Source organism: Oncorhynchus tshawytscha, linkage group LG07 (assembly GCF_018296145.1).
Source record: "Oncorhynchus tshawytscha isolate Ot180627B linkage group LG07, Otsh_v2.0, whole genome shotgun sequence".
NCBI classification, from domain to species: domain Eukaryota; kingdom Metazoa; phylum Chordata; class Actinopteri; order Salmoniformes; family Salmonidae; genus Oncorhynchus; species Oncorhynchus tshawytscha.
Genome location: NC_056435.1, coordinates 20,584,916 through 20,608,372, shown reverse-complemented (window position 1 = coordinate 20,608,372; position 23,457 = coordinate 20,584,916). Strand labels below are relative to the sequence as shown.

Sequence of the window (23,457 nt, the reverse complement as noted above, 5' to 3'; positions counted from 1 at the left end):
CAATAAAAAAATGTAATAAAAAATTGACACCCTGTCAAAATAAAGGTTAAATACAAAAATAAAAACTATAGAATGTTGTAGAATATCCACACATAAAAATCACTGTAGAAAGATTACTACAGTAATGTCCATAACCTACTTACAGGTTATGGAAAATTTGCTATTTTAGTATTTCTCCAGTAGGTTTCCTGAAGGAGAAAGCCTCCACTTCCATGTCACATATAAAACAAAAACACTACAGTAAATACTACAGTATACTACAGTCCAAAAACACTACATTACACTATAGTATATACTACAGTTCTTTTATTTATTTATTTTATTATTTATACTATAGTTAACTGTAAATAGTACAGTATACTACAAAAAACTACATTAATTACTATAGTATACATTGCAGTTTTCTTTTATTTATTTATACTACAGTAAAGTTAGCAAAAACACTACCATGACTCCCTGGTTAAATAAAGGTTCAACAATAATAATTGTATACTACAGTATTTTGTCATGTGAACTGGCACAACAAAGAAAACCCTGCACTAACGACTGAATACACAAAACCAACTAAACCATTTAATAGACTATTTGTTATATGAATGCGACCGAAATCGGTTTGATATACCTTATTTCTAGCATATATCCAACAGATTCGGGTCAATTCCATTTAAATTCAGTCAATTCAGGAAGTACATTTTCCTCATGACAAAAATGGAATTAGAATTTCAGTTTACTTCCTGAATTAACTTAATTTAAATGGAATTGATCAAAGCCTTGTTATTCAACATTAAAATAACCTGCACCTGTACCTGTTGGCCTGCGAATGTGACCTGCACGTAAGGGTCAATGAAGACCTTCTTGTCCCCCATCATCTTAGAGAAGCTACCCAGGAAGCCAGCGCTCATACTGGGTAAACCTTCTGCCTTGTAGATCTTCACCAGGAACTTAGCCCAGGGCCTCTCCATTGGCATTCTCTTGGGCAAGAGCAGGTTCCTACACAGAGAGGAAAGCAACAAGAGCCCAATTTCAATTAAAATCAGTACAACTTCATTGATCTCCTCAGAGGCAATTAAGAAAGGCAAATTCAGGAATAGTGAGCAGTTAAAGCTTTCCTGCATCAATGTTTTTTTGTTGTTGAATGAATGAACAATACGGGAAGCAGAAAAATAAAACGGGAAATCAGCCAATGATTTCAAGTAATAAACACAGCAAAAAAAGAAATATCCCTTTTTCAGGACCCTGTCTTTCAAAGATAATCTGAATAACTTCCCAGATCTTCAATTTAAAGAGTTTAAACACTGTTTCCCATGCTTATAATAAATAATTAATGAACTTGCACCTGTGGAACGGTCATTAAGACACTAACAGCTTACAGACGGTAGGCAATTAAGGTCACAGTTATGAAAACTTAGGACACTAAAGAGGCCTTTCTACTGACTCTGAAAAACACCAAAAGAAAGATGGCCACGGTCCCTGCTCATCTGCGTGAATGTGCCTTAGGCATGCTGCAAGGAGGCAGGAGGACTGCAGATGTGGCCAGGGCAATAAATTGCAATGTCCGAACTGTGAGATGCCTAAGACAGCGCTACAGGGAGACAGGATGGACAGCTTATCATCCTGGCAGTGGCAGACCACGTGTAACAACACCTGCACAGGATCGGTACATCCGAACATCACACCTGCGGGACAGGTACAGGATGGCAACAACAACTGCCCGAGTTACACCAGGAACGCACAATCCCTCCATCAGTGCTCAGACTGTCTGCAATAGGCTGAGAGAGGCTGGGCTGAGGGCTTGTAGGCCTGTTGTAAGGCAGGTCCTCACCAGACATCACCGGCAACAACGTCGCCTATGGGAACAAACCCAACGTCACTGGACCAGACAGGACTGGCAAAAAGTGCTCTTCACTGATGAGTCGTGGTTTTGTCTCACCAGGGGTGATGGACGGATTTGCGTTTATCGTCAAAGGAATGTGCGTTACACCGAGGCCTGTACACTGGAGAGGGATCGATTTGGAGGTGGAGGGTCCATCATGGTCTGGGGCGGTGTGTCACAGCATCATCAGACTGAGCTTGTTGTCATTGCAGACAATCTCAACGCTGTTACAGGGAAGACATCTTCCTCTCTCATGTGGTACCCTTCCTGCAGGCTCATCCTGACATGATCCTCCAGCATGACAATGTCACCAGCCATACTGCTCGTTCTGTGCGTGATTTCCTGCAAGACAGAAACGTCAGTGTTCTGCCATTGCCAGCGACGAGCCCGGATCTCAATCCCATTGAGTACGTCTGGGACCTGTTGGATCAGAGGGTGAGGGCTAGGGCCATTCCCCCAAGAAATGTCCAGGAACTTTTTTATTTTTTTTATTTTGTTCAGGGACACATTATTCCATTTCTGTTAGTCATGTCTGTGGAACTTGTGCAGTTTATGTCGCAGTTGTTGAATCTTGTTATGTTCATACAAAGATTTACACATGTTAAGTTTGGTGAAAATAAACGCAGTTGACAGTGAGAGGACGTTTCTTTTTTTGCTGAGTTTAGCTTAAAGTGAGTTATAAACACCACCCACCAAGGAGTAGTCTACATGGCTAATAAAATGTTAAGCATTTGTCTTAGGAGGCATATGACTTACGTCTCAATGTCATTGTTCTGACTGCCTAAAGGAGGCAAACTGGGCATTCCCATTGCGTCTCCTTTCATCACAACACTCAAGGTGCACTTCACAAAACCTTTTATCCCTGTCCGGGTGTCACTGGGATCAGTAAGTGGAGCCCATTTCTGGTAGAACCTGTGCTCTGTTGCGACAGAAAGAGAGACTTCTTTATGAGTAAAAAAATACAATGGCTGATATTTCTATTGAATAGTGATGTCAAAATGAATGACTATCCCAACTCCCTAAAATTCCAATATTGAAAGAATAAGGACTATTCCCTTTAACCTTTAAATCATAGTCTTATCAGGGCACCACAGAGTTTATCTTCCCTTTTATACATGCTTCCAAGTTTTTGTGTCATATCCTGTTTACCTTGCTGACTGTACACAGTGCTGATGTCAATTTTGAAGGTGCCGATAAGTGTCATCATTAATCCCAGCATCTTTTTGTGAACAACCTATGTGGTAAAACAAAGGCTCAGTATATCCAAGGATAACATTACATTATCTTAACTGATCCGGTGAGCCCAGGACATTATGTATCACACCACATGATCCTGTGGTTCCTGTGTGCAAATGCTGCTTCAGGACAAAGATACCTCCTTTCACTTTACACTGATATATATTGAATCAAATTCTGATTATCAAAAATGTCAAGTTGAGACATACAACTAACTAATTTTACAACTCACCGTTATCTCAATAACTTTATCAAACAGAACATCTTGTGTCTCCTGGAACTCAAACATGAAGTTCTGAGAGAGGAAAGAAACATTGAAGTAACGTGTGGGGAATTGAAACCTTAAGTAAAGAGTCTCTTGGATACCTCCACATATAAAGTAAATTATCTTATTCGATTACACTCAACATCATATGTATTTGGACAGTGAAGTAAACATTTTTTATTTGTCTCCATACTCCAGCATTTTGGATTTTGGATCAAATGTTGCATACGAGGGTATTATTTGAGGGTATTTTCACACATATCGGTTTTACTGTTTAGAAATGAAAGCATTATCTAGTCCCCCCATTTGAAGAAGTCATAAGTATTTGCAATTTGTTTTAGTTGTGTTTAAGGTTATGTTTTTCCCAAAAGGAGCTGATCTGTGAATAATGACTGGAGTAATTTTTTTTCTAAGTTTGGTAGATAAGATGTTTCTGAACACAAATTAATCCTGATAATGTCATGATTAAGAAAAATCATGAATAATAATGACAGGGGAATTTAGCATTTTGGGGGGGTATGTGAATTTGTGCCTATGTAACTTTCTCACTCATCCCTATTCACAGTTCAGTTTATCCATAATCATGGTAGCACTAGTATCCAAATTAATTTAGAAGTGTTCAGAAAAATCTTCTATTCTTACTTACAATAAAAGTGACTCCAAAATGACACGATACATTATTCACCATTCAGTTCCTATTGAGCAAAACATTATCTGGTGAAAAAGATATGCATGAAAATACCCTCAAATAAAAGGTGACATTCTGAAATGTCGCCTCATGAAATATTTGATTTGAAATTCAAAATGCTGGAGTATAAAGACAAATTTAACATTTTAGCTTCACTGTCCAAATACAAATGGTGTTGAGTGTATATTCTACACCCCTGAGACTCAGGGTTAAATAGCCCACCTCATTGTAGAATGGACAGTTGGTGGACTTCTGTGTAGCGGTTTTCTTCTTCACTTCTCCCACTCTGATGTACACGGCTGGGTTTATGTTCACGCCCACCAGTTTCTGGGCCTCCAATACATTCACATTAACCTGAGAGAAAGAGCAAAAGAGACTTTAAGGTGCTGGTCTTGAAATTAAGTTTTTCATGGGACAAATAATGGTGTGATCATAAAGATTAGATGGACCCAACTTTGTCCCGCTTTAAATGACGTGCAATTCATGAAGGCCTTATCAAGCATTAATAAAGGCTTCAAAATCACTATATTATTGTGTCACAAATAATCTAGAACTGTATGTCATGCTCTATCAAGGATTCATAAATGTGCCATAACTGTGACGTAACCACCAATGTCAAATGTGACATAACCCACTATGTCAAATATTACATAAACCAGTGCTTTTAAAGGGTGACATAAGCATCTCTTAATAATGGTGTTGGGGGAAACTTTTCCTTTGCCTTCTCCTCCATAACTTTCATCACTCACCTGGAAGCTCTGTACTCGAGGTGTGGCGGCAAGCACATGCTTTGAAAGAGGTCTGCAACGACTAAAACACAGACAACTCAGCATAAAAATATAATCGTGTCTAAAAATTCCTCTACAGAAACAAGAGAAAAAAACACCTTAAAAGGGGAGTGAACATTATGTTGGCAGACTCCATGTCTGATATATCATAATCGTCATCATCCTCGTCATCGTCTTCATCATCCTCGTCCCCGGTTTTGACCAGACCGCGCCCTAATTTCCTGGTCTCTCGGTCGAGTTTCTCGGGTCGCAGACCCTGTTTTAACCTGAGAGTCAGAGTATCATCATTTGGATCATTGTCATATGAAATACAATAAGAAATACAAATACAGGTGTCTGGACAAATGAACAAAATGTCTAACACTTGAGAAATTGTCCACAGAAACATTCCATATGACTAGAGTTCACTGAATGTGATCTTATCTCAGAATGGCATCAATCAATCAAATTTGAGCACTTCTCAATAATCTCTCAATTATAGTGTCTAGGACTTACCTAGGTTCAGCAAAACCTGAGTTTCTGATAAAAAGACCTGAGCTGAGAAAGGGGGAAAGGAGAGAAAATGAGAAGAGAGTTTGATATGTGACTTGAAGATTTTTTTTTAAATATAATGATATATTAATTCATCAACATTAGGAAGAATATAACAACGTCGGTAAGCATGCAATCTGTTATCAAATATAGACAAATATGGTGGACGAAATGGGGCAGTATTCTACATACTATTCTTTCACTCACTCATCATTGTCTTCCACATTGAGGAATTCCTCACCCTCCCATCCACCGGCAGCACCTTGCACAGGGTGGTATCGTACGTCCAGCTCAATGTATATCTGAACACGAAGTATATAAAAAGTGCCTTTATAGATAAATAAACCTGTGTGTGTGTGTGTGTGTGTGTGTGTGTGTGTGTGTGTGTGTGTGTGTACCAGGATCATACATTTAAAAAATGCATTCCACAGTAAAGTGGAGGTTCATTCTTGGTATCCTCCCTGCAGAAGCCTCCACTGGGGTATGTGTTTGACTTACATTTGTCTGGCTGTGGTTGCTGTCTGTCAGTGGCTCTCGGAGTATCAGTCTCCCAGAGGTCACCACATGCTGAAGACTGATGATTAATTTACCCAGGAGCCTGAGGGAGACATCACGGTCAAACAGTGTTCGATCACCCCTCCATATATGCATATTATATATATCAATTGAATTAAACAATAGATTAAATTCAGCATTTGTCTTTTGTCGGGATTTATTTTTCCTCTCAGTGAAGAAAGGTTGGTCACAAACTCTACATACTGTAAGGTTGACAGGTTGGAGAGGTTTACTTGTGTGAGGTGCCGAGGAGACAAAAAGCTGGTTACTCTTCCTTAAAACTGTGTGCACTGGACAAAAACTGTTCTGTTCTTCCTCCAGAGAGGAGAAAGGCGGGGGGTGAAAAGCATTCTAATCTGAAGCAATTGTAGGACCGGCTGTAGGGTAACCTTAGATAACCCCAGGGTTGCAGGCACAAGTGATGAACTGCATGCAGCTCACACACTTCTTGATTTGCAGAAGTAAGGGCAAGTAGCAAAGCAGTTTTGAAAGAGAGGCACTCACGCTTTCCATTGGCTCTCAAGGCTGATATGAAATACTGTAGCTTAGAGCACAATAGACAGGGGTGTATGCTTAGTCCCTTCCTATACTGCTGTACTCCTTGTTTACACATGACTGCGTGGCCAAGCACGACTCCAATATCTTCATTAAGTTTGCTGACAACACAACGGTGGTAGGCCTGATAACCGACACCGTTGAGACAGCCTATAGGGAGGAGGTTAGAGACCTGTCTGTGTGGTGCCAGGACAACAACCTCTCCCTCAATGTGATCAAGACAAAGGAAATGATCACGGACTACAGGAAAAGGAGGGTCCAAAAGGCGCCTTAACAGCTTCTACCCCGAAGCCATAGACTACTGAACAGCTAATCAAATGGCTATCCGGACTATTTTCATTGACTTCCCCCACCCCTTTTTTTACACTGCTGCTACTCGCTGTTTATTATCTGCAGTTGAAGTCGTAAGTTTACATACACCTTAGCCAAATACATTTAAACATTAACCTATCAGAAGCTTCTAAAGCCATGACATCATTTTCTGGAATTTTCCATGCTGTTTAAAGGCACAGTCAACTTAGTGTATGTAAACTTCTGACCCACTGGAATTGTGATACAGGGAATTATAAGTGAAATAATTTGTCTGTAAACAATTGTTAGAAAAATTACTTGTGTCATGCACAAAGTAGAAGTCATAACCAACTTGCCAAAACTTTAGTTTGTTAACAAAAAATTTGTGGAGTTGTTGATAAACTAGTTTTAATGACTCCAACCTAAGTGTATGTAAACTTCTGACTTCAACTGTATACATAGTCACTTTACCCCTACCTACATGGACATATTACCTCAAATACCTCGACTAACCCATAACCCCTCAAATTGACTTGACCACTTCACTTTTTTCACAGTTTGTTAGGTTAACACCTTATTCTAAAATTGATTAAATTGTATATTTTCCTCATCAGTCTACACACAATACCCCATAATGACAAAAGAAAAACAGGTTTTTATACATTTTAGCACATTTATTATAAATAAATAAATAAATAAAATATCACGTTTAGTATTCAGACCCTTTATTCAGTACTTTGTTGAAGCACCTTTGGCAGCGATTACAGCTTTGAGCCTTCTTGGGTATAACGCTACAGGCTTGGAACACCTGTATTTGGGAAGTTTCTCCCATTCTTCTGTGCAGATCCTCTCAAGCTCTGTCAGGTTGGATGTGAAGCATTACTGCACAGCTATTTTTAGGGATCTCCAGAGATGTGCGATCGGGCTCTTGCTGGGCCACTCAAGGACATTGAGACTTGTCCCGAAGTCACACCTGCATTGTCTTGGCTGTGTGCTTAGGGTCATTGTCCTGTTGGAAGGTGAACTTTTGCCCTAGTCTGAAGTCCTGAGCGCTCTGGAGCAGGTTTTCATCAAGGAACTCTCTGTACTTTGCTCCATTCATCTTTGCCTTGATCCTGACTTGTCTCCCAGTCCCTGCCACTGAAAAACATCCCCACGGCATGATGCTGCCACCACCATGCTTCACAGTAGGGATGGTGCCAGGTTTCCTCCAGACGTGACGCTTGACAAACGTGACCAGAGAATCTTGTTTCTCATGGTTTGAGAGTCTTGTTTTTTGGCAAATTCCAAGCGGGCTGTCATGTGCCTTTTACTGTGGAGTGGCCTCCGTCTGGCCAAACCACCTTAAATGCTTGATTGGTTTCTCCCACCTCCATAGAGGATCTCTAGAGCTCTGTCAGAGTGACCATCAGGTTCTTGATCACCTCCCTGACCAAGGCCCTTCTCCCCCGATTGCTCAGTTTGGGCAGCTCTAGGACGAGTCTTGGTGGTTCCAAACTTCTTCAATTTAAGAATGATGGAGGCCACTGTGTTCTTGGGGACCTTCAATGCTGCAAAAATGTTTTGGTACCCTTCCACAGATCTGTGCCTCGACACAGTCCTGTCTCTGAGCTCTACGGACAATTCCTTCGACCTCGTGGCTTGGTTTTTGCGCTAACATGCACTGTCAACTGTGGGACCTTATATAGACAGGTGTGTGCCTTTCCAAATTTATTTTACCTTTATTTAACTAGGCAAGTCAATTAAGAACAAATTCTTATTTTCAATGACGGCCTCGGAACAGTGGGTTAACTGCCTGTTCAGGGGCAGAATGACAGATTTGTACCTTGTCAGCTCGGGGATTTGAACTTGCAACCTTCTGGTTACTAGTCCAACGCTCTAACCACTAGGCTAAAGGGCTTGTAAGTAAGCATTTCACGGTAAGGTCTACTACACCTGTTGTATTCGGCTGGGGGTCCCATGGCGGGACTAAAGGCTTTAAACTGGGCATAAACGATGCACACCCTTCATGAAACAACATACAAGTGGATGTTTTCTTCCTGTATTGTTTTGTAAAAAGCATTTAACTTCGGATACACAGCACTTATTGTCATACAGTGAACATGTGGAAGGGGCCCTGGCACCCGCAACAACCTTAAGTGGCAGGCCTGTCGCATTTAGATTCATCCATTCACGGGCCAGGCCCAGAGGGCCAGCTGATCTGGATGAGGATGGAAGATTTATCCAGTAGAAAATGGGTGGTTTAATGGCGAACTGAACTCTGCATCTCCTTGCAATCGTGGATAGTGCACAGGGATGAACTGCACATGCACATCAATTATCCCTTTTGGCAGTGAGCTGTCCACAAGCTTGATGACAGAGATGGTGTGCTCTGACACTCTGGTGGTGTTCTAGAGATTCACCCTCTACGTTTAAATAACTAGGCCCTGTGCCCTTGGAGTACGAACAGTGCTTGGTGACAACTGTGATGTTAGCCTAGCTAGTGTTAGCCTGGGGCTGTTTTAACATGCCCCTACCCATGGGCTTGAGCGTGGTAACACACAGCGTTTAATTTAGCTGAGCTAGCAGTATTTAGCTAGCTGTCAGCAGTCTGGGCTCTTTTATTCAATACATATCCGAACTAGATCAGCCCTTGACAGGGACTCTCTTTGTAAAAAAAAAGTTGTAGACTTTTTCCTCTAGCAGCACACTACAATGAGAGCAAGATTCAGGGTTATCGAACAAGACGTGGCCCTGCTCAACCCCCAGACATGAAATACAAAGGGGATATGAATCCTTGTCTGAAATCAAAGACCTGCATGCGCACGGACAAGGTGCGGGGTCCTTAGCCTTGTTAGAGTTGACTTGTGAATGTGGTGAGAGTAGCCATATTGCAGGGAGAAAGTTTGGTAGCTTTGTAAGCTAGTTGACATTAGCCGTGTGGGCTTTAGCCCATACAAGAGAGATAAGCTAGCAGTGTGCTAGCAGAGGTAAACCGTGCGCGCATTTGGCCTAGCTTAAGCTAGCAGTGGCACAGCTCGCCTTGGTTAGTTAGCTAGCCTGTTTTTCGTAATCTCGTCAGACCGGATCACTGTGTGATGGGACTGGTTCCATTAGTAAGCACAAAGCAACTGATTGCTAGGTGAAATAAATATGAGAGCTAAGCTAGCAGTTGCTAGATGGCAGTTAGCTAGCTGACGTTAGCTGTGTGGGTTAGTAGCCTAGCTTAAGCCGCGGGAAAGCAACGTGGATGGCGTCTTCCTTCACTTTTGGAGTTTCTCTGACCTTATCACCATGAGTTTGGTCAGTTTAGTAAGCACAAGGTTAGCTGTGAGGTTTTAGTTTTAGCTAAGCTGTTAGTTAGTTAAACTGGTAGTTAGCTAGCTGGCATTTGCCTCGTGGGCTAATAGCCTAGCTTGAGCTAGCCGAAGAAAGTCGCGTGGGTGGCGTCTTTCTCTGGTCTTGCATGTCCCTTTGGCTGTAGCACCAGTTGGACAGGGCAGTTAGCACAAAATGAGTGAACGCTAGGTGCGCTAAATAAGGGAGCTGGATAGCAATTCCACCATTGGTGGGTAGGACTAGCTAGAAGCGGTAACGTAAATTCACTCACTTTTGTACATCGTACAATTGACCTTATTTTAGCTCCCAATACTTGCAGATCAACTGTAATGTCAATACCATTGTAAAGCACAATTTTCCCCTTTCCAATAAAATCCATGTCGAGACCTCCACGCTGCCTGTTTCTGCATGATTCAGGAAGGCAATGAGCTCTGTTGGGTCTTTTTAAAAATGGCGGGTGGGGAAGCAAGACTACTGCGTGATAGTGAGAAGGAGAGATGTCTTGTGGGGAAACAGCTTTTTTTTCACTCGATCTGTCCAACGTATCACCTTATCGCCTCTACAATGTAAATAAATCACTATAAAGAGTTTATATAATGTGTCATTACATACCTATTTGAAGGTTTGTGTCGAATTTGAATCGGGTTTTTAGGGCAGTGCTAAAGTGATCTTCAAAAGTAAACAGTGGCTTTGAGAGTCCTGATCGTTTGCAGTGATGACGCAAAACATGACTAGGTATCCCCCCTTACCCCCGTCACTGTCCATCTCTTGTTTTTAAACGATGAGAGAAGTGCTACACCTGGTGGAGAGAGATTGTAAGACAGAAAGAGTTGCTTTATGCGTGCTGTTCGTTACGGCATGACACTTCACAATGTAACGGGTCAGTTTTTTTCAACTTTTCTCCAATACTATAGAGCCATTACCATGTCGATCAACGCTTGAATAGAAACGTAGTTCACACCCCAGATTTTGAGGTCAACACAGTCACTACAGTCCCATTAGTTTTCTTTGCAGCCACGTTTGAATGTCGCGGTTATGCACATTTGTACGGAATGGGCTGAGTTTACGTTAGCTAGTTTGCGTTGACGAGTTAGCTAGCTTGGTTAGCTCCCTTTGCAGTTTTAGCTAGCCTAGTTATTTAGCTTTGCAGTGTTAGCTAGCCTAGTTTCGAGAGCCTCTTTGTTTCACATGCAACAACTTATAAAGGGGGAGGGTCGGGAGGGTCCCTCCCGGTCGCAGCGCAGCTTGTCTGTCTTCGACAGAAGTGGCGATACCCCAAAGAGAGATATCGTGAGATATCGAACAATTATTTAAAACAGAACTACTATTGATATGTGTGGCCTTGCATTTCACAGTTACGTCATATGATCTGTAGACTAACCTGTTGCTGAAAACCTTGCTGCAGTTGTACACGCTGACAGAGAGTACCTCGTGCTTGATGACCTTCCCATAGGTTGGCCACCTGAAGTGCTGCAGAAATGGAGACATTCAAAAGTATGGAATAGCTGTTATTAATTTGTGAGGGGGCGATATTCTCTCATCAATCACACATTTGCTTGCCATTTCCAGGATCCCAGGACAGAAGTGAACTTTGTATTATGTAAACAAAACACTTAAAAGTCACTGATGACATCTATATTTAAAGTTTTGTTAAAGAGGGACCAACATGATTGGAATTTCTGCAAAAATTTTCAGGCATTAGTTCATTGTTGTTGCGCTGTAGATACATTTGTAAAAAAAAACTGTTCAGGAAAACAGTAACACCATAAAATGGGATCATGCATGTGTCTGTTCAAATTGTATAATAGCATCAATCAAACATATCTGCAATTAGCAAAAAGATCATTAGCAGTCGATAACTGCCACTAACTAACCCTCAACAACTGCGAATGCAAACAAGAAACTGAATACGCTTCTTTACAAGTGACATTGAGACTCCTCATGTTGATTCAGTACCACCTTCAATTTGTGTTTGTGAAAGGTTAACCCCAGTCTCTCTCTGTCTGTCTGTATTTGTGTGTGCATGCTTGTCACCCAGTGCCACTGTGAGCTTAGCACCCGTGTTTGCTATGTGTGGAGAATGTCCACCCATTACCGGTAAGGTAAATGACAACTTGATGACTCACAGAGAGAAGAATAGAGCCTTGAGCTCCATCCAACCTACAAGGAGTGATAGCATTGCTAATAAAATATCATACAAATAACCTGGAGCAGTAAGAAGAGAGAGAGCAAGCTGTTCCTGGGGCTCTGTTCACAAACACAAAAAGACCCCACAGACCTCCAGGACAGCAACACAATTAGACCCAACCAAATAATGAGAAAACAATAAGATAATTACTTGACACATTGGAAAGAATTAACAAAACAACTGAGTAAACTAGAATGCTATTTGGCCCTAAACAGAGAGAATACCTGACCACTGTGACTGACCAAAACTTAAGGAAAGCTTTGACTATGTACAGACTCAGTGTGTCACGTTCTTACCTTAGTTCCTTTGTTTTTGTCTTTGTTTTAGTATGGTCAGGGCGTGAGTTGGGATGGGCAGTCTATGTTTGTTTTTCTATGTTAGTATTTGAGTTCGGCCTAGTATGGTTCTCAATCAGAGGCAGCTGTCAATTGTTGTCCCTGATTGAGAATCATACTTAGGTAGCCTGGGTTTCACTTTTGGTTTGTGGGTGTTTGTTTCCGTGTGAGTGTTTGGGCCACGAGGTACTGTTTCGGTTTTCGTTCGTTCACTTTATTGTTTTGTATTTCAGTGTTCAGTTCGTTTCCTTAAACATCATCATGAACACTTACCACGCTGCGCTTTGGTCCGATCCTTACTCCTCCTCAGACGAAGAGGACGATATCCATTACACATTGAGCACAGCCTTGCTACTGAGAAAGGCCACCGTAGGCAGACCTGGCTCTCAAGAGAAGACAGACCATGTGCACACTTCCCACAAAATGTGATGGAAACTGAGCTGCACTTCCTAACCTCCTGCCAAATGTATGACCATATTAGAGACACATATTTCCCTCATATTACACAGAGCCACAAAGAATTAAAACACAAACCCAATTTTGATAAACTCCCATATCTACTGGGTGAAATACCAGTGTGCCATCACAGCAGCAAGATTTGTGACCTGTTCCCACAAGAAATGGGCATCCAGTGAAGAACAAACACCATTGTAAATACAGCTTGATGCTGCTTTCCAATAATTTTTGAGGGTCTTATTCTGGTGTCATGATGACCAATGCTTAAAACCTCTTAAGGATTGGATCCCTTTTTAAAATTTCCCCCCAAAATGACATACCCAAATCTAACTGCCTGCAGCTCAGGACCTGAAGCAAGGATGTGCATATTCTTCAAATCAAATCAAATTGTATTAGTCACATGCGCCGAAAACAACAGGTGTAGACCTTACAGTGAAATGCTGACTTACGAGCCCCTAACCGATAGTGAAGTTTAAAGAAATACGGATAAGAATAAGAGCTAAAAGTAACAACTATGAATATTCTTGATACATTTTGAAAGGAAACACTTTGAAGTTTGTGGAAATGTGAAATTAATGTAGGATAATATAACACATTAGATCTGGTAAAAGTTAATATAATACAACACAATAATATTTTGTACCATCATCTTTGAAATGCAAGAGAAAGGCCATAATGTATTATTCCAGCCCAGGCACAATTTAGATTTTGGCCACTACATGGCAGCAGTGTATGTGCAAAGTTTTAGACTGATCCAATGAATGATTGCATGCATATATGTTCAAAATGTTGTATAAAGACGGCCCAAATGTGCCAAATTGGTTTATTAATACATGTTCAAGTTCATAATTGCACACTCTCCTCAAACAATAGCATGGTATTCTTTCACTGTAATAGCTACTGTAAATTGGACAGTGCAGTTAGATATGTATTAATATCACCATGTAGACTAGACAACCCGCACAGCCTACCCGCACTGTATCTGCGAGCTATATAGCAATGGTTATCAACTGTACAGCAGAAATGGAATTTAAATCACAGAAACTAGGTGTTGTTGTGGCAGCTGTAGAGAAGTACTTGGGGGTACAAGATTTTAATTAATAAGAGTTACAGAGTGTGTTAAGTGGTAGTGTCCTGTCCTCTCAGGCCGTTGGCCTGGGGTAGGATCAGGTTAAAGTGTTGGAACTAGTTGCACAAAGTTGAAAAGTTTCAACTGAATGCAACCAAGTTGCAGATAAGTTGCTTATTAGTTGCAGGGGGTGTTTCACATAGCAATCAAAAAGCAACTCAGTTGCAAGCAACTACATTTGTGTGCAAGTTGCAATCAAAAAGCAACTCAGTTGCAAGCAACTACATTTGTGTGCAAGTTGCGTCGTGTAATATGCTCGAGGGTTCACCAGCTGCATATGAGTTTTGTTCTGCCAGATGTCTAAACCCACATTTTCCGTACGATGCACTTGCTTTGCTTTTTAACTAGCTAAATGCTAGCTAGTTGGAGTCTGTGATTGTATTTCCGTTTGTACCACCGCAGGGTAAAACAATGCATGAGTTGAAAATATTGAATACATGCAGGCACAGAATGCACCGTGACTAGTGCTACGTAGCGTTTCGGACTGCTCCATTGACAATGAATGACTTCCACCTGAAGGCAAAGAGTTTGATGCATCTAGTGGACATGAGGCGTTAGGGATAATCAACGAGGGGCTGGCTATGTGTTCTATGGAAAATAATGAACAATTCGGGAGGTGTTCCACAACACCATTATAGAGTGGAACTAACTTTCCACAGAAGTTTAATTATTTTCCAGAGAACGCATAGAGCCCTGAGTTGATTATCCCCATTATACCATGGCTATAATTTAACACATTTGCTGCAAAAAAAAATTATTTTGCAGGTAAAAAATGTGTTCAACATCCACTGAAGTAGGTAGCAGGTTCACTAGATAGCTAGCTACAGTAGTTGTCTTGGTAACCAAACCATCAGTCCTAGCTTGCTATTATGAAAATTGAATTCAACAATGCCAATAATGTTTTCAATTCGACTTTTGCTTTCAAAAGCAGCTTAAACATAGAACATGTAAGATTGAACTATAGCCATTGAATTCTACCGTGCTGATATACTGTGCGTTATTGGGAAATAATGCATGCTCTAGAATTCCCTTCAAGCCAATCAGAAATGAGTATTCAACAATACCATGATATAATTAAGTGATTATGCCCGAAAAGCAGGTGTTGGTAGGATATATTGGTATGGGTGTTGTTAGGCTGGAGACGAAGTCGATGGCCGGCAAACCGTGCCAATATATCCTCCAAACACCGGGCATTATCACTTTTATACAACGGGTTACCAATATATTCAAATAATGATAGACATATTTTCATTAAAATGTTATTTTGATAAATGTATTCATACTATTTCATCCGTCCACAATATATAGTCCGACACAAATCTAGGGTTGCTACCCAAGCCGGCTGGTTGCCAGACCCAGTCTTTCAGTCTTTTTGTTCTGTATCCATGGACACGACCCAATCATTTGTTCTACATCTTGGCTAAAAATTCCATTGCCATACTTGCTGGCAAAGTTCTTATCCCTTGCTTGCTAGCTAGCCAACCATGGCTAACTTAGTCACGTCAAAAAGGGCAGCCAGAATAACAGCAAAGTAGCTGCATTTGCATTTGTTTAAACTGTTTTCTAGTGGATAAACTAAAGCGACTGGTACCTACTGTATGCTTGGGGTTGGGGTCAATTCGAATTGAAATCAGTCCATTTAGGAAGTAAACTGAAATTCCGTTACAATAATTGAAAAAGGGCATCTCTTTTCAATAAACTGAAAAGGAGATTTATTATTTATTTTTTTAAGTTAAAAAAAAATCCTGAATTGAATGATTCCAACTCAAATTGACTACAACCCTGATACTGGGCCAAATATTTAATTCAAGAAGGATCTTACCTCATTGAAAATGGCAAAATTTTCACACTGAAGAATCTTGGTTTTGTGGGTAAAACCTAAAAAATGGATAAATATGCTGAGAAGACTGGAGACATATTACACACATTGTATGAACATACTGTAGGACAGAAAACAGTAGACATAATTACACTTGCAAAAACTTGAAAATAAGTATATTAACCACCGTAGTTTTAATAAGACACTGTTTTCTTGAAATTGAATGGGTAGTTCTTGAATTGCAGTGGCATTTGCACCCCCCTTCTTTGCAAGCATGAAACACACTTTAAAATGGCAAATTTTAAACACATCATACATGTTATTGTTTATATTGAACTGTTTACCATTGATACAACATAATGCAATTATTTTATTCTACAAAATATTATGATTTGTTGAAAGTACTTGGCTCATCCCAGTAGTCATCCAGTACAGTTGTATTGACATTAGGGAATTTATAGTATATCTATAATTTTGAATGCAAGAAAGTAAGTATAGTACAGATCAATAAAAACAAAATCCTATTGAAAATCTATATAAATCATCCCCAAATTTTGTTGTTGGTGTTATCGCCTTGAAAATCACTTATTACAAAGATATTCAAAGATCATTGAGGGCAAACTGTTATCGGGAGAGGTGTCTATATTAAAGAGGATTATTAGCTATCTCATGACTCCCGCCGAAGTTGGCTCCCCTGCCTGTTCGGGCAGTGCTCGGCGGTCGTCGTCACCGGCCTACTAGCTGCCACCATTTCCTTTTCCCTTTTAAGTTAGTTTCGTCTTATGAGTTGCACCTGTTACTATTTGTGCTTTCTTGATTTGCTTACTTCTTGAAGCTTGTGAAGCCCACCCTTGTTTGTGCAGGATTATATTTTGTTCACGTTTTGTATCGGAGGTGTTATTGTGCTCTGTCCGGACCGTTGTTACCCTGTGCTTTGAATTGGTCAGTGTTTTCCACCCTGTGTTTTGGGCATGACCATTTTGTGCTGGAATAAAGTGCATTTCTCCGTGAACCCTCTGCTCTCTGCACCTGATTCCTACCTTCCCCTCCTAGTCATCCGTGACAGAATCCCGCACCTTGTCATGGAATAAGAAGGAGCAGCCACACTTCTCCCATCGATGGAGGAGAGGGTCTCCATCACACCACCATTCTTCACCGGATTGGGTCAGCAATGGATCAGCTGATGGAGAGGATGGACCGATGGGAGAGGAGTGGCCTTCGCACCTCTCCTCCAGCGCCCCCTCCACCAGCACCACCTACCCCTAATTCAGCATCCGGTTCCGGTGCCCTGCGTCTGGTGGTCCCCAGGGAGTACGATGGGACGGAGGCTGGGTGTCAGGGGTTTCTCCTACAACTGGAGTTGTACCTAGCTACCGTCCTTCCGACTCCCTCAGGGGAGGAGAGCATGAGCGTCCTCGTCTCCTGTCTGACGGGGCGAGCCCTGGAGTGGGACAACGCAGTGTGGAATGGCCAGACTCGGCGAGGGATCACTACCCCGAGTTCACCCGCCGATTCTGGGCTGTGTACGACCACCCACGGGAGGGCTGTTCCACCTGCGACAGGAAACGAGGAGCGCGCAGGACCTTGTCCTGGAGTTCCAGACCTTGGCCGAAGGGGCGGGGTGGAACGACAGGGTTCTGATGGACCACTATTGTTGTAGCCTCAGGGAAGACGTCCACAGGGAGCTAGCGTGCCGGGACACCACCATCTCCCTGGATGAACTGATAGACATGTCCATTCGTCTGGACAACCTGCTGGCTGCCCGCGGGGGTCATAACGGGCCCTGTCGATTCCACCTCCAGGCCCTCCTACTCCCATCCCCATGGAGTTGGGGGGGGCTGCATCGAGGGAGACCGGAGGAGGAGTTTCCTCCTGCACCAGTTGTGGTCGGCGAGGACACACTGCCGACCGATGCTGGAGGAGCTCGTCTTGGAGTCGGGAAGGCAGGCGGAGCACTACTTGTTCACCCCAGGTGAGTCAGCACCAGACTGACCCAGAGATCCTGTCGGCCATATGTTTGTGCTAACGTCATTCCCTGGGTTTTCTCCCTCTCTACAGCATAAGGCGCTAGTCGATTCAGGCGCAGCTGGGAACTTCATGGATCATGGGCTCGCGCTAAGGCTAGGGATTCCCCTGGTGTCGTTAGACCAACCTTTCCCTGTGCACTCCTTAGATAGCCAATCATTAGGGTCAGGGCTGGTCAGGGAGGCCACGGTGCCACTGGACATGGTAACGCAGGGGGATCATAAGGAGCGGATTAGTCTATTCTTTATCAATTCACCTGCGTTTCCAGTGGTGCTGGGAATTCCCTGGCTAGCTCATCACAACCCGGTGATTTCATGGAGACAGGGGGCTCCGTAGGTGCGACTACGGTGGAGAGTCCAGACCAGGTTTCCACTGTGCGCATTCCCTCTGAATATGCCGATTTGACTATCGCCTTCTGTAAAAAGAAGGTGACCTAATTACCACCCCATCGCGGAGGGGACTGCACGATAAACCTCCTGGAAAACGCTGCACTTCCTAGGAGTCACGTGTACCCATTGTCCCAGGAGGAGACAGTGGCTATGAAGACATACGTCACCGAATCTCTGGGACAGGGGTACATCCGGACCCCTTTTTAGCGTTCATAGTAGAGGTGGACGCGTCCGAGGCTGGGGTAGGGGCCGTGCTGTCCCAGCACTCGGGCGCGCCACTGAAGCTCCGCCCTTGCACCTTTTTTTCGAAGAACCTCGGTCCGGCAGAGTGAAACTATGACGTGGGGGACCGGGAGTTGTTAGCTGTAGTCAAGGCTCTGAAGGTGTGGAGACATTGGCTTGAGGGGGCTAAACACCCTTTTCTCATTTGGACTGACCATCATAATCTTGAGTATATCCAGGCAGGGAGGAGACTGAATCTGCGTCAGGCTAAATGGGCTATGCTCTTTACCCGGTTCCGTTTCACCATCTCGTACCGGCCAGGCTCCCAAAACACGAAGGCCGACGCGCTGTCCTGCCTATATGATACCGAGGAGCGGTCCATCGAGCCGACCCCCATCCTTCCACCTTTATGTCTCATAGCACCGGTGGTAAGGGAGGTGAACGTGGAGATAGAGAGGGCATCACGGTTGGAGCCTGCACCCCCTCAGTGTCCAGCAGGGGCTCAGTACGTGCCGCAGGGTGTCCGTGACAGGTTCATTCGTTGGGCCCATACTCTACCCTCCTCGGGTCATCCTGGCATCGAGAAGACGGTGCGGAGTCTTAGGGGGAGGTGCTGGTGGCCCACGTTGGCGAAGGACGTGAGGTTTTATGTCTCCTCCTGCTCGGTGTGCGCTCAGAGCAAGGCTCCCCGACACCTGCCTAGAAGGAAGTTACAGCCCCTCCCCGTTCCACAAAGGCCGTGGTCACACTTGTAGGTGGACTTCCTCACCGACCTACCCCCGTCCCAGGGAAGTACTACGATCCTGGTCGTTGTGGATCGGTTTTCGAAGTCCTGCCGTCTCATCCCGTTGCCCGGTCTCCCTACGGCCCTGCAGACTGCGGAGGCTCTGTTTACCCATGTCTTCCGGCACTACGGGGTGCCTGAGGACATTGTCTCTGATCGGGGACCACAGTTCACGTCCAGAGTTTGGAGGGCGTTTATGGAGAGGTTGGGGGTCTCGGTCAGCCTGACCTCGGGTTTCCACCCGAGCGTGGTACCTTCAGGCATTTGTAAATTGCTCCCAAGGATGAACCAGACTTGTGGAGCTCTACAACATTTTTTCTGAGGTCTTGGCTGATTTCTTTTGATACTCCCATGATGTCAAGCAAAGAGGCACTGAGTTTGATGGTAGGCCTTGAAATACATCCACAGGTACTCCTCCAATTGACTCAAATGATGACTCAAATTAGCCTGTCAGAAGCTTCTAAAGCCATGACATCATGTCCTGTAATTTTCCAAGCTGTTTAAAGGCACAGCCAACTTAGTGTATGTAAACTTATGACCAACTGGAAATGTGATACAGTGAATAATAAATAATCTGTCTATAAACAATTGTTGGAACAATTAATTGTGTCATGCACAAAGTAGATGTCTTAACTGACTTGCCAAAACTATAGTTTGATAACAAGAAATTTGTGGAGTGGTTTAAAAACTAATTTTAATGACTCCAACCTAAGTGTATGTAAAGTTCCGACTTCAACTGTATATAGCCATTGATTCTTAAAGAATATAACTTAGTTCAACTGTCTAACTTGATCAGAACCCAAAAGCTTGTGGATAAATTGCATTCACTCCATTGTTTGTTAACAATGTATTTATAAACAAACACTTTATGGCTTCAAATGTCTCCAGAATTCAAGAACAACTGTAACATACTTGTGGATCTACAAGATTACTAAATGTACACCACCACCCAATATGAAACTATCCTCTTTCATCTAGTTGAACCTCAGGTTTCATATCCAGGTAAAGCAAACATTTACTTTCATGTCAATCAAATACAATAAATGTTCAGAGGATAAGTTGCATCCATGGCAGACAATCACATCAAACATATTCTTGAAAGTTGAATGCCTGAAAGCTCAACATAACTGCACGTATGTACCTCTAAAGGATAACTCCACTTTTCGATCGTACGTCCCAGGTAAATTGGTAATCCTCTTCAGGTTGACAGTGATGGACATGTTTCTGTTTGAGTATGTAACTGTATCCAATAGATATCATCGTACAGCTCTGATCTGTTTGAGTGTGGAGACCAGTAGCTCACATGCTGTCAACTGAACCTCTAACAAAATCTCCTATCCACATAGGTGTTGATTCAATGAGGGACAAAAACAGTGTTTTGTTTTCTAAAGGGGAAGTTCCTAATGTTTGAGGAATGTGAGGTAGGAGTTGCCCAGCCTGGTTAGTCACAATCAGACAGAACGCATAGGCTACGTTTACACAGGCAGCACAATTCTGATCTTTTGCTCAATTATTGACACAAGAGCTGATCTGATCAGTCAAAAGACCAAATAGTAATAAAAAAAGGTACAGAATTGGGCTGCCTGCCTGTGTAAACCTTGAGGGTCTGTCCATGTCAACTGGATTCCAAATAATGTTTTTAGAATAAATTAAGTTGCTCATATTACAACGACTGGTGTATTCACATGGGTGTCTTTAAAAACTATTTTTCTTAAAAAGTTATGACTGGAGATACAGCTTCCTTCGCCTCAAGGCTTGAGTTCATAAATATAATCAACAAAAATATAAACGCAACATGCAACAATTTCAAATATTTTACTGAGTTACAGTTCATTAAAGGAAATCAGTCAATTTAAATAAATGCATTAGGTCCTACGCTATGAATTACACATGACTGGGCAGGGGAAGGCCCGCCCACTTGGGAGCCAGGTCCACCTACTGGCCCAGCCAATCAGAATAGGTTTTTCCCCACAAAAGGGCTTTATGACAGACAGAAATACTCCTGAGCACCCCCCTTCCCCTCCTCAGACGATCCCATAATTCTCTGGCAATAACTCTGGTGGACATTCCTTCAGACATCTGTAGCATTGTGTTGTGTGACGACAACTGCACACTTGAGTGGCCTTTTATTGTCCCAAGCTCAAAGTGCACATGCAATGATTATGCTGTTTAATTGGCTTCTTAATATGCCACACTTGTAAGGTGGATGGATTATTTTTGTAAAGGTCAAATGCTCACTAACGGGGATGTAAAAAATGGACAAAATGAGAGTAATAAGCTTTTGGTGCACATGGAAAATGTCTGGCCTCTTATTTTAGCTCATGAAACATGGGACCAACACTTTACATGTTGTGTTTATATTTTTGTTCAGTAGAAGCAAAATGGATTCCCTTTAAATTAAACAAAAAACACTTTGTATTTACTGTATATGTATGTACTGTAGACATGTGGTCCCAACAAGTTTAGCATATTCATAGCAGCACTGATTTGGGTGATTGAGCTACTGTGGAATTACAAGTCAGTAAGTGCTTTTTTCTAATCTAATGGGTACACCACTGTCTTAAGCCTTAATATAAAATTGATTAAATTGTTTTCTCCCCCCCCTCAAACTACACACAATACCCCTTAATGACAAAGCAAAAACAGGCTTTAAGAAATTTTTGCAAATGTATTAAAAATAAACTGAAATAATACATTTACATAATTATTCAGACCCTTTACTCAGCACTTTCTAGAAGCATCTTCGGCAGCGATTACATTCGAGACTTCTTGGGTATGACACTACAAGCTTGGCACACCTGTATTTGGGGAGTTTCTCCCATTCTTCTGTGCAGATCCTCTCAAGCTCTGTCAGGTTGGATGGGGAGTGTCAATGCACAGCTATTTTCAGGTCTCTCCAGAGATGTTAGATCAAGTCCAGGCTCCGGCTGGACCACTCAAGAACATTCAGAGTCCCGAAGCCACTCCTGCGCTGTCTTGGTTGTGTGCCATCACTCATTCATATATCCTTATGTACATATTCTTTATCCCCTTACACTGTGTATAAGACAGTAGTTTTTTGGAATTGTTAGTTAGATTACTTGTTCGTTATTATTGCATTGTCGGAACTAGAAGCACAAGCATTTCGCTACACTCGCATTAACATCTGCTAACCATGTGTATGTGACAAATAAAATTTGATTTGATTTGATTTGATTTGCTTAGGGTTGTAGTTCTGTTGGAAGGTGAACCTTTTCCCGAGTCTGAGGTTCTGTGCGTTCTGGAGCAGGTTTTCATCAAGGATCTCTCTGTACTTTGCTCTGTTCATCTTTCCCTCGATCCTGACTAGTCTCCCAGTCCCTTCCACTAAAAAACATCCCCAAAGCATGATGCTGCCACCACCATGCTTCACCTTAGGGATGGTGCCAGGTTTCCTCCAGACGTGATGCTTGGCATTCAGTCCAAAGAGTTCAATCTTGGTATGGAATCTTGTACTTAACGTGCCTTTTGGCAAACTCCAAGCGGGCTGTCATGGGCCCTTTACTAAGGAGTGGCTTCTGTCCAGCCACTATACCATAAAGGCCTGAATGATGGAGTGCTGCAGAGGTGGGAGAACCTTCCAGAAGGACAGCCATCTCCATAGAGGAAATCTGGAGCTCTGTAAGAGTGAACATCGAGTTTTTGGTCACCTCCCTGACCAAAGCCCTTCAACACTGATTGCTCAGTTTGGCCGGCGGCTCAGCTCTTAGAAAAACTTCCTCTATTTAAGAATGATGGAGGACACTGTGTTCTTGGACCCCTTCAATACTGCAGACATTTTTTGGTACCCTTCAACAGCTCTGTGCCTAAAGACAATCCTGTCTCAGAGCTCTACAGACAATTCCTTTGACCTCATGGCTTGGTTTTTGCTCTGACATGCACTGTCAACTGTGGGACCTTATATAGACAGGTGTGTGCCTTTCCAAATTATGTCCAATTAATTGAATTGAATTGAATCCATTTTAGAATAAAGTTGTAACGTAACAAAATGT

The 23,457-nt window shown here is 42.5% G+C and overlaps 1 protein-coding gene and 1 non-coding gene across 3 annotated transcripts in view; one reads left to right on the top strand and one right to left on the bottom strand.

The window, feature by feature from the left end:
- Positions 1-20,831, bottom strand: part of fer1l4 (fer-1 like family member 4) — a 102,857-nt gene extending 82,026 nt beyond the window's left edge. Inside the window, exons 1-13 of one of the 2 annotated variants that reach the window (XM_024426383.2) lie at positions 20,589-20,831; positions 16,031-16,086; positions 11,482-11,570; positions 5,880-5,979; positions 5,589-5,683; positions 5,346-5,387; positions 4,949-5,116; positions 4,812-4,872; positions 4,285-4,416; positions 3,342-3,404; positions 3,023-3,107; positions 2,630-2,792; positions 807-990 (exon numbers count right to left, since the gene is read on the bottom strand). In XM_024426383.2, coding sequence (XP_024282151.1) covers positions 807-990; positions 2,630-2,792; positions 3,023-3,107; positions 3,342-3,404; positions 4,285-4,416; positions 4,812-4,872; positions 4,949-5,116; positions 5,346-5,387; positions 5,589-5,683; positions 5,880-5,979; positions 11,482-11,570; positions 16,031-16,086; positions 20,589-20,667 — 1,317 coding nt within the window. In that variant the 5' untranslated portion in view covers positions 20,668-20,831. The remainder of the gene's footprint in view (positions 1-806; positions 991-2,629; positions 2,793-3,022; positions 3,108-3,341; positions 3,405-4,284; positions 4,417-4,811; positions 4,873-4,948; positions 5,117-5,345; positions 5,388-5,588; positions 5,684-5,879; positions 5,980-11,481; positions 11,571-16,030; positions 16,087-20,588) is intronic. The other variant, XM_024426382.2, reaches the window with a different exon arrangement.
- LOC112255607 lies at positions 152-206 on the top strand. The gene has a single exon (XR_002954328.1). It is a non-coding gene; the product is annotated as a U7 small nuclear RNA (small nuclear RNA).
- Positions 20,832-23,457: the final 2,626 nt, after the last annotated feature.